This window comes from Poromitra crassiceps (assembly GCF_964638095.1).
Source record: "Poromitra crassiceps genome assembly, chromosome: 20".
In the NCBI taxonomy this organism is placed as follows: Eukaryota; Metazoa; Chordata; class Actinopteri; order Beryciformes; family Melamphaidae; genus Poromitra; species Poromitra crassiceps.
This window is the reverse complement of record NC_139637.1, coordinates 22952614-22964704: the sequence shown is the minus strand read 5'-3', so window position 1 is coordinate 22964704 and position 12091 is coordinate 22952614. Positions and strand designations below refer to the sequence as shown.

Below are 12091 nucleotides of genomic sequence, written 5' to 3'. Positions count from 1 at the left end.
TCGTCAGAGTTGGGAGCTGTAACCAGGAAGTAGTGGTGACCTCTGGCCTCTGACCTCTGCATTCAGTGCCGTACGTCAGAGTTGGGAGGTGTAACCAGGAAGTAGTGGTGACCTCTGGCCGTCTTTAAACGTGGTATTGAAATAGCTCGCTCACAAGTAAGGCTGAAGGGTTGGGATTGGTGGACTGGTAACGTCCTCATCTTTCAACTTCCTCGTTGTGAGAGACCTGGTTCGCCTCCCGACGTGTTCCATTTTTAACCCTAACCAAGTAATGTTTTAATTGCCTAACATTAGATTAATATCCTCTTTACTGTGCTGTTGCTTTACAATGATACAAAAAATAAATGTCTCATCACCACATAATATATATTCTGCATACAGGTCACATGGCAGAATATTGCTCAATTAAATACAATGGCCCATCTACACAAACATCACTTACAGGGGAGTTACTTACCCATTCAGTTCAATAGAACTGTCCCCAAAGTCTAGCCCCAATGCAAAATGTGAACGTTTTGGTGAGTTATGTCTCTTATATAGCACACAGAGAGGAAGCAAATTGTTGCATTTCTGATCAACTATGTCATATATCATGTTATTTATGAGGGCTTTAAAACATCAATGACAGATGAATAGATCTGGGAGCCGGGTCTTTTTCTTTTTCTTTCTTTCTTTTTTTGAATACCGAGGTCATGACCTCGGTGTCCTCAATGGTAGTTGCGGCCATGCAAGTTGTTTTAGTTGCCTAACCTTAACCAAGATGTTTTGGTTGCCTATAAACATAACCAAAGTTGTTTTAGTTGCCTATTATAACCGATATTTTAAGATAATCGACGTGACGTTTTCAAATTAACCGACGTGTGACGTGTTTCGAGGTGTCACCTCCATGCACTGTTTCGCTCATATGTCCTTTTGGGCTTGAGAGTCATTGGAAATCAACGTATTCTGTTATTTCGGAATGAGGACGTGTTGGACGTTTTTGATGCTATACTCAGCACTCTATATTCAAAACTTCCATAGACATGATAGAACATTTCCAACAAATATTATTTATTCACACAGTTCACCTGCTGCCTGCAGGTTAATGACACCCTGTAGAAATGATTCAGCATAATTTGCATTCATGAGTTGATGAGTTACGTGATGCAGCTAAGTGGCAGCACACATTTGAAGTTTGGAAGGGAAGAAAATGATAAACGCCACAACGCTCTGAGACTGTGCCAAATAGCTTCATTATACAGCCAGCATTTTTATTTGCTAATCCTCAAAGGCAATCCTCCAGGACAGGTGCACAATATGCCAGTTGATTTTAATATCTTGACTTGGAAGAGCTTTCTCATAAGGTGCTTTTCACTGAGAATGTACTCCTGGGGGATAGAGAGCCAAAGTCATACCCACTTCCGGTTTACGCATATGCACCAAGAGATTTCACCTGCCATTTCCCTCCACATCTAAAATCCATCCGACAAAAACAAAAATTGCATTTTTGAAAACTCGAAAAATTGCAATTATTTTTATTTTTGGTCCGAGTGAAATGTTCTGGTATCTCATGATTGCAAATATAGGTGAATCGCTTGGTTTGACCAAGTAAAACTATTTTCATAAGCATTTTGCGAAGTGCAGCTGGAATAGGAATGGCTATGGATGAAATCTCTTGGTGCAGATGCCAAACCGGACGTGGGCGTGACTTTGGCACTGCAGCTAAAAGCTGTGCAACACAGTGAAATGATAAGGGGGGGGGGATACTATCTTCCAATTATTTTCAATGGCTTTTCTGTGGAAATATTTTGCTTTTGAAGTGGCTTTTCCATCCTCCTAAGACTTTTGATATGGATGCACACATTGTTTGAGCCTGTCAAGCATAAATTGAATGAAAGTCAAAAGTCAAAAGATGAGGTTGTAATTTATGCCGTAGCCTATTTATATGCTGATGAGTAAGTAGGCTGTTTGTCAAATCAGAATGACATGAAAGTTGAGAGTGTGCTAGAACTTCAGGAAAGTGAATGAAACCTGGCTCCTTCAAATGCAAATGTATACATATATCTGACATATTTTTACATTATTATCTGTGGTAAATCTGATGTTGCAATTCCATTAACACTGCAGCCTTCTCCTTCATTGGGATTCCTTCAAACATCTCACACTATAATGAGAGGAGGTTTACGTGTTTAGGCGTTCAGCGTGTAATTGGACCGGTGGTGGTGGAGGAGAGGCAGTTTGTCTGGATGCTGCAGAGGTAGTCTAGGTGCCACTAGCTGTAGGCTTATCTGGATCAGTCACAGCAGCAATGCCTGCAGCAGTCGCGCCCCTCCAGACTACAGCATGGAGACATAGACGCATCTGATCTCCTCCCAGGAAGCCGTGGCCTCCATCTGCTGCGCTGTCTCTATTTCTGTCTGTTTCAAATCCATGTGAATCTAGGCCAGGCATTCTGAACACAAGTCACATGTGACAGACACAGAGAAAGTGAGGATGTGGGAGGCTGAGGCAGAGATGCTCACAAGCCATTTTTTGGCAAGTCCAAGTCAAGTCTCAAGTCTTTGGTCACAAGTCCAACTCAAGTGTCAAGTCTTTGAGGGGCAAGTCCAAGTCAAGTCTCAAGTCTCTTATGGATGAGTGTTTTATCATCTGTTACGTGCCATCCGGTCTGCTTAGAACACTGCATAGCTAAAACTAAGTTATTTAAAGCATGTACTGTATTATCCTCACTCCTTATCTATTAGAATACAAGAGCAGCAATGATTAGAGATGACATTAGTAGACATTTCCTTCATGTTAATGCACCAAAAAATAAAAACTGAAATAAACAAAAATAAAGATTGTTCACAAGTCCCAAAGTCCAAGTCAAGTCTCAAGTCTTTGAGGATGAGTCTCAAGTCAAAGTCTCAAGTCACTGTGTGTGTGTGTGACTTAAGTGCGACTCAAGTCCAAGTCTCAAGTCCAATAAGTGCTGCTTGTTCTGCAAGTTAGCAAAACAAGGTGACTAATATTGAATAGAAGCCCTGAGGAGATTCCTGTTCTTTCTGCTGGGGTTGAAAAGGAGGTACCTCATGCCCCAAATTCTCATATAGGTCAATCATTCATGTGTCGGGCTTGATTTCAGCCAGAGGACTTTTCTGTCCCGGCTTTATTACGTTTTTGAACTTCCAATGTTTTTTCTAAGGGTCTCGAGCAGTGGTTCTCAAAGTGGGGTCCGGGGACCCCACCAGGGGTCCTTGAAGGCGTTCCAGGGGCCCCCCAGCAAACAGGGTGAATTTCACTAGAATTCCAACAATAAGTAAGAATGTATGACTCTTTTGGTCATGGGTTTCATGCGCTTTCTGTAATAAAACATCTACAAGTGTGATGAGACCATCCCACTCTCCCAGGAGCTCTCTGGTGTTGTGGTTGTTAGGTTGATTGGATGGTGTATTCATTGGGCGAAGGCCTTCAGACCATTCAGTCTCTCTCTCCCTCCTCACGATGCACCTTTCTTTCCTGTAGTTTTTGTTGTCTAGTTGTTTCCCCTTTGTTTTAGTTCATAAATGATTGTTATAACTTTTGCTTTGGTGTATGACTCCCTGAGAAAAGAGGGCTCGCAACACAAGTTTCTTCTGCTCCCGTGGACGACATTTGATAGACAGAGATGGCGGCGGCTGTAGCTCAGGAGGTAGAGCCGTAGGTCGTCCACTAATCGCTTTGGATAAAAGAGGTCGGTGGTTCGATTCCCGCCTCCTCCAGTCTGCATGTCGAAGTGTCCTTGGGCAAGATACTGAACCCCAAATTGCTCCTGATGGTGTGCCAGCACCCTGCGTGGTAGCCTGCCGCCATCGGTGTATGAATGGGTGAATGTAGCTACTGATTGTAAAGCGCTTTGGATAAAAGCGCTATATAAATGCAGGCCATTTACCATTTAGAGACAAAGTCCGAGTTGGATCTACATGACACTGACGAAGATCGAATCGAAACTGTGTGTCTCTGTCTATTAAATGTTGTCCATGGGAGCAGAATAAACTTGTATTCCTCTGGCACTCTGGGGGTTGTCAAAAGTCTTTCTGGGAAATGTAGGAAATCACTAACTGAAGTAGACGAGGCAGATTTAGACAAATATTACACCAGAAAAAGTAAATTACAACACTTCATCATAAAATTACTGCTATTGGACATCACAGATTTATAATATTAACAGTTAGGCTACTACCTGAGGGTGGGTTCCTTTACCATCAATTACCATTAATTTGGAGACCATTAAACCATTAATTTGGTTTAAAGCACACTGAGAAAATGGTGTGCTTCTGCTTCTGGGTTTGATTTGGGAGGAAACCTGCTGGATTGTTGAAGCACAAAGGGAGATTGCTTACAGCACAAACCAGGAACCATTTGACTTTTCAAGTACAACTTGACTTTTTTCAGCTTTTTTTTTTTCCAGCTCCACGAGTTGAACTGCATAGCTTAAACTTCACTTTAAGCTGACCTCATCAGAATGCATTGTGATTTAACAAGGATTGCTCTGGCTTTTATACTTCTTGCTCTTTAAGAAACGCTGGAGGGTGTGGAGCATGTGTGGAGTCAGTGAGTGAGCGAGAGAGAGAGAGAGAGAGAGAGAGAGAGGGTGAGACAGAGCAGACTGACTAACCTGTGTTGTCTACGGTAGCTTCTAAGTTGACAACATAAACATTCTAAATGTTTACTTCCTGTTGCAGTGTTTGCTAATACAATATCTGACAGGAAATAAGCTAGGTTTAAAACGGTTCACACAATTCCATGAAACCCCTCTATAGGCCCCTTTCACAGCACAGTGTTTCCCATACATAAAGGAATTTGTGGCGGGCCGCCACAATAATATATATATATACCGTAAATTTCGGACTATAAGCCGCGGCTTTTCCCCCGTTTTTTGGCCCTGCGGCTTATATACCGGTGCGGCTTATCTATGGATTTTTTCCAAAAAAAAAAAAAAAAACTCTCTTTTTTAGCACTCTTTCTAACTATAAATCCACTTCTGTTTTAATTTCCTCTCTTGCCCTCTTTTCACCACACCGCGGACACTGTGTGCACTGTAAAAAAAAACACAGGTGGTGTTGTGTTATGTTGTTTTGTTGAAATGTTAATAAATGGGAGCTTCCTCAAACAGCCATCTCTTTCCCGACAATCCCCTCTGTGCATGAACCCTTACATATGGTAATTAAACATTAAAACACAATTAAAAAAACAAAAAAACAAACAAAAAAAAAACATTAAAACACCTGCGGCTTATAGTCTGGTGCGGCTTATATATGTAACAAACAGGCAATTTTGCTGCTGCGGCTTATACTCCGGTGCGGCTTATAGTGCGGAAATTACGGTATATATTTTTTTACAGTGCACCTGAACGCAACATGCAAGATATCCACTGAATAAGTGTCCAATAAATGTTCATGTCATTCTGGCCAATACTTCTGTTATAGCATTTCAGTCTGGAATATGGAATATCTTTCAATAATCTATGATTTAGCTGCTAAATTGTCAAATACCGCCATCTGCTCGCTACCCAGGCACTTACGTATGTATGTACTTAACCTAACTAACTTAACGTAACTATCCGGTGTGCAAAACACTGTCAGCCTAAACTCTGGCTGACACCCCAAAAACCTACAATCCGCTACAGAAAAATGTATATTGTTTGTTTATTAACTGGCCCCTCGCCTTCTATCATTTCACAAAAGTGGCAAAGCAAGTTGAGTATCCCTGACCTATAGGGAGAAATTTAGTTTGTCATTGTAAACCCACAGCACACTAATGATGACATGTTCTTCATAGATCTAGCCTTTTAATTTTGCTCTTAAGGTTTCTCAAAGTACACCAAATTCATGCATTTTACTTTAAAATGTTTAAAAAAATCTCGCGGGGGGCCATGCCCCCACACTCCCCTAGGGGGTCTGCGGTCCCCCACCACAAATACTCAAAATCCTGTGGGAAACACTGCAGCAGCTATTTTGAGTGTAAAAGTAGGGTAAACAGGTGGATGGCACTGGATCACCTAAATGGAATGGAACCATTGTGAATGGTATTGGTTACACCTGTGTTTGTCCTGCTTTGCCACCTCAAAACCTCTGAAAAGTGTCCCAGGAAGAGAACAGCTGTTATGTAATCATGACAGCAGTGCAGAGTGTGAGTCATAGATTTATACCATTGAGTTTGACATGACTCAGTCAGCTGGATGCTTCTGAATGGATCTGACATCTGATCTGACCAGGCTATATTTCAACTTAATAACTGAATAAGCCTCTTTGATGTATATCTATTGCATTTTTACACATTCACATTGCATTACATAACCTACAGTATATTTATGTAAGAGTGGATTTCTTCAGTTGTTTGTTTAGTTCTCATCAGGTCAATTCTTTTCCCTAATCTAACACTTTCTTCTGCCTTAAACATCACACATGGCTGCCACGATTGGAAGTTGGAAACTCTCATTCATGTTTTGCTTGCACCTGTGTTTACCCTGCCTTTTCGACACAAAATAGCCACTGTGAAAAGGGCCTATCGAATCAAGGTAAGTACTCTTTCTGCTGGGTCCCCCTGCAACCCCCTCAAGGACCCCTGGGGGGGGTCCGCGGACTCCACTTTAGAACCACGGCTTTAACCAGTACATCAACCAGAACCAGAACCCCTTCACTTGCCCTGCAGAAACAACTCGAGGGACATTCAATGAGAACTTGAATGCACCCCCCCCAACACACACACACACACCCACACACGCACGCACGCACACGCACGCATGCACGCACACACACACACACACACACACACACACACACACACACACACACACACACACACACACACACACACACACACACACACACACACACACACACACACACACGTGTTGTGTGTTGTTGGATGTAGGCCTAATAGTTCACTAATAAAAGGGGTGAAAAAAGAGACAGTGGGTCAAGCTCAACTCCACCTCCAAACAAGGACAATGGCTGTTTTGTATTCATGCGGTTGCATTCATTAATGTATTTGTCCTTATCTACAGATTCTTTCTAAGATTGGAGGGGGAATTACACCCTGAATAAATAACAACTCCATGAGGAGGGAGTGCTTTATGCTGATAGCATCTTCTTTGATTCCGAGCCCACTGGAGACTAAATAAATCTACTGTAAAGGCCTGTGGAGTGGTAACTGTTCAGAGTGTATGCTGCAGACTGTAAAGTATTAGTGCTGACTGTGTTCGCCTAACTTTCTGATTTGATTTGTTTGTTTGTTTTCAGCTTCTGTGACTTTCTGATTTGATTGGACAAATATGAAATGAGTATTTAGACAAGACATAAATTTACATGAAGGGAGAGGGGTGGGGGGACTTTGTTGGGACTCGACGCCCGGGAATTTAGTGGAGGGTTTAGTCTAGAGGACACTAGTTTAGTCTAGTTCAGAGGTTTTCAAAGTGGGGGGCGGGCCTTCCCCAGGGGGGGGGGGGGGGTCTCCAAACAGTTTCAGGGGAGGCTCAGTGAAAGGGAAGTGAAAAAATATTACATTAGTTATTACATTAGTTATCAAAAGCAGATCACATAGAATAGCCTAAATGTGTGCGACTCCCAGAGTCAGAAACAAACAAATGCCTTCAGACAGACCTTTTTTATGTATGTGATGTAATCTGAAGTCAAACAGCAATATCAGGCTACGTTAGCTAAATTATTGAGTGTCTATGGGATCAAATAACATACAGTATCACGATCCCATATGCATCTAGGAATTGAGCGTGAAACTAAAAAGTAGGCTAAGTAAACTGGGGGAGGGGGGTTGGGGGGAGTTTGTGCTTTTGTCAGACTTTGAAAACCCCTGGTCTAGTTTAAACACATTTTTATACAGTATCATGCAATATAATTTAGGCTACTTCAATACCTTTTTAATCAGACAAATGTCTACAATGTAAATATCTCAGTTAGGTTACTGTATTAGCAGTATCAAACTGATGTAGCCTTCTGTAAGCTATAGCAAGAGGGATTTTTAACTGAAAGAAAACAACAACAACAACCACAACAACAACCACAACAACAACCACAACAACAACCACAACAACAACCACAACAACAACAACAACAACAACAACAACAACAACAACAACCACAACAACAACAACAACAACACCCACCTTTTTATGTATCACTCCTGCACCTCCCAGGCTGGAGGGGACCATTAAGCTCAGCTGACTGTATTGACTTACAGATTTGTCCCCTGACAAGATACATGAGAATCTGTGTCAGGGGACCCAGAGTTTCAAGCCGCACCCCTACAAAAAGTAGGCTAATTGTCATAGTGTGTTGTGAAGATTGTCATAGTATTACTATTAGTAACCTAGATATTAGTAAGGTAAGTTAAGAGTTTGGTGGTAGTTAGTATGGCCCTCCCTAAGCATAAATTATTGTATACTGACATCTGCTGGTACAGAATGAAAATGCAGGTAGGTAGTATTATGAACTGAAGGACTTATTTGGAGTGGGGAACTGTTGTTAAACCTAACGTCACTTTCTGAGAATAAGGGTGAGTAAAGGGTAGCCAAAACCGTTGAAGCTGTTAGTGAACAAACTATTACCAGTTGCAATGTTGTTGTTTTTCCGTGCAGTTATTTAGGAATAATCTAATCACCTTCAACAACTGCTTTAGCTGTGAAACGCTAAGCTAACGTTAGCTAACGTCAATGCACTGTAGACCAGCACTTCCTTAGCTAGAAGCTAGCTAGCTAGCTAGCTAACTAAGGAAGCTTTTGCTAGTAAGTAACTATTACCAATATAACGTTACTTTTCTGGCGAAGTCATTGCATTGCAAATAACATCACAAGTCAAACATGTGACGCTATACTGAATTGTCTCTGTCCAAATACAAGAAAGTCAGTGTCACCAAGCTAAACTGGGAGACAGGAGCTTTGTTTTGATGACGTTGCAGGTTATCTCATGTTTTGGTGAGTGACCTTCATAACACTATAGCCATGAACGAAAAGCTGTTTATTCTTTGTCAATCTGTCGAAAAACCAGCTGTTTGGCAGCTCATCATATTTATCTGGTACAAAATGGCAAATCTGCTAGCCAGTTCAACACCCTGAGCCCATTTACACTACAGCCTGTGACATTAGAGTTGTTTGTGTTGGTATTGTGTAGTACTAGAGCAGCATTCATTTGACTTTGGCATCGGTTAACACCTGTGATCTCTGTCACAACAGTACCAGATGCTGCAGATCACTCACAACTCACATGATGGATTCCGGTGGGAAACCCTCAACAGCCCAAGTGGTGACTTTAGCTACCAGCTCAGTCCTGACTGCAGTCTTCTATTCGGTTTACAGGAGGAGAGCTACAACAGTTGCCAGACTAAAGGTCAACATCTGTCGTCATGATGCATACCTGTATATATTTGTTCCAGATGTGCTATGTGTTTCAGTTGTTGATCTCAGATGTTGTTTTCTACAGGAAGCCAAAAAGATATCCATTGACCAGGATTTGAAAAACATCCTGTCTGAAACTCCTGGAAGATGTGTCCCATATGCTGTGATAGAAGGTGTGTTTGACCAAATTAATGCAAATTGCAAAAATGCAAATTAATTCTATGATGCAATCTACACTACAGTATAGCTTAAATGGTACGAGCTAACCTAGACTTTTTTTTTATGGACATGGACAGTTTTGACAGTTTTGACAATATTGACACAATGTCTTATTTGCTGCCCTCTGCAGGTGTCGTGAGGTCTGTGAAGGAAACTCTAAACAGCCAGTTTGTTGACAATTGCAAAGGCGTTATTGAAAGGCTGACCCTGAAGGAGAAGAAGATGGTGTGGAATCGCACAACTCATATCTGGTAAGTAGGAGGGTTATAATGAATTATTATAATATTATAATTATTATAATGCCTCATGTACAGTCAGTAGGCATCAGTAGGCATGAAGGGTGACTGCTTGTCCTTATAAGGCTTCTTTGACTGTGTGTAGCCAGAGCCATGTATGTAGAAGAGCCGCGACATCTCCATTCACTCCAATGGACCACTGTTTTTACTCTCAAAGAGTTCCAGGAAGTAAGGTCCTGGATTAAGCAGCACTGTCGAGTTGCAGCAAAATGGACAGTTTGTGTTGTCCTTTGAAAGGTTTTGTTTTTTCTTGAATCAAATTGTACATTATCAGCTTTATTTTAGCATGCAAAAGTAGCACAAGACCCATTCCTGGCTGTTCATTGGCTAATGAGTCTCGCATTTTGGTCCTCTGCTGACGCCACTCTCTCTCTAAATATCAAATACCAAATATCTTTTGGTTATGGACAAAACAAGACATTTGAGGATGTCATCTTGGGCTTTGGAAAACACTTATTGGATTTTATAGACCAAACAACTAATCGATTAATTGAGAAAATAGTCGCAGATTAATCGACAATGATTGTTTGTTGCGGCCCTATCTTAACAGTAACAATTGTATGAATTGTATGAACAGGAATGACACCGAGAAGGTCATCCACCAGCGCACCAACACAGTTCCCTTTGACCTCGTGTCCCACGACGACGCCGTCACAGCCACGGTGCGGGTCATGCGTCCGCTAGACTCTGCCGAGTTGGACCTGGAAACCACCTACGAGAACTTCCACCCCACGGTCCAGTCCCTGTCCAACGTCATCGGCCACTTCATCAGCGGCGAGCGGCCCAAGGGCATCCACGAGACCGAGGAGATGCTGCGGCTGGGCGAGAGCGTCACGGGTGTCGGAGAGCTGGTCCTGGACAACAGCCTGGTCAAGCTCCAACCTCCGAAGCAGAGCTTCCGCTACTTCCTCAGCCGGCTGGACTACGAGTCTCTGCTCAGGAAGCAGGAGAACGGCGTCAGAATATGGCGGGTTCTGACCGTGGTCTTCGGTGTCGCCGCCTGTTCCACGCTCGTGTTCATCCTGTGGAAGCGCTACGTGCACCACAGGCAGAGGAAGAAGGAGAGGAGCATCCTGGAGGATTTCAAGGAGCAGCAGAGGAAGCGTATGCTTGAACTGGACGTAGAGGAGGGCAGCGTGTCCCCTAGTGCCTGCACCGTCTGCCTGAGCCGCGAACGCTCCTGTGTTTTCCTCGAGTGCGGCCATGTGTGTGCCTGTGCCCAGTGCTATCGGACGCTGCCAGAGCCAAAGAAATGCCCCATCTGCAGGGCGACGATAGACAGGGTGGTGCCGCTTTACAACAGCTGATGTACACGTAGAAATCATTGGCAATGCAGTGTTTGATTGGACATACTGTATATCACATACGATATCTACTAGCTAGGTACAGTATGTAATGATAACCATGAACACGATATCAAGCAACCATACTCTATCGTACCGTAAGCTTTCCCTGTAACGATACTTTGGGCAATATGCACCGCACGACACTGCAAATAAGTTCATAATGGAGGACCCTTGTATAAACATTCTGTTCAGTTCAATAAACAGTGTTGGGCAAGTTACTTTCAAAATGTAATATACTACATATTACTAGTTACTTTCATTTGAAAGTAATAAGTTACTTTACAATATTTCTGTCTGCGTAGAGTAACTCGCTACTTATTACACTACTTTTGCGGTACTTTCATCAAAATAACCGCAGAACGACACCGCCATCCTGAACCATCCTGAAAAATAATTTCAAACGTCCAAGTAAGGGTAAACCGTCAAAATTCAAAATGTTATTCTTTTACTTTGTTATTGTCATCTATAGTGGTTATTTGCATAAAAACATAAATTAAATTAAAATTATTGTATCTTCATAAATTAATTAAATTATTACATGTGTTATTACATATGTGCTTTGAAAAAAAGTCTTGACATCAGTAGTTATAATTACTATAAGCTGCTGCTACAGGATTACATTTAAACATATAATAACATTATAATTTACCTTCGCCCAATACTCATTTTTAATGAGTAGATGAATGCATCATAATGTAACTCCATACGTGGAATGCAACCTAACAGGGAGCTGACAGCAGCTCAGTTTCAAGTTGGAAATCGCGTTACTTGACATATTACTGTAACTGGTATAATATTACCAAAATTCTATTGGTAATAAGTTATATTACTGCAAAAAATAATATATTACCTGTAATATATTATTTTTGTAATATGTCATC

General features: G+C 41.8%; 1 protein-coding gene across 1 annotated transcript; it reads left to right on the top strand.

Annotated features, from left to right (window-relative positions):
- The first annotated feature begins 8428 nt into the window (after nucleotides 1-8428).
- On the top strand, nucleotides 8429-11514 carry mul1 (mitochondrial E3 ubiquitin protein ligase 1). The gene is made up of 5 exons (XM_083656665.1): nucleotides 8429-8511; nucleotides 9188-9341; nucleotides 9435-9522; nucleotides 9699-9819; nucleotides 10442-11514. The coding sequence occupies exons 2-5, from the start codon at nucleotides 9219-9221 to the stop codon at nucleotides 11169-11171; spliced, it is 1062 nt and encodes a 353-aa protein (XP_083512791.1). The 5' UTR covers nucleotides 8429-8511; nucleotides 9188-9218; the 3' UTR covers nucleotides 11172-11514.
- The last annotated feature ends 577 nt before the right edge of the window (nucleotides 11515-12091 follow it).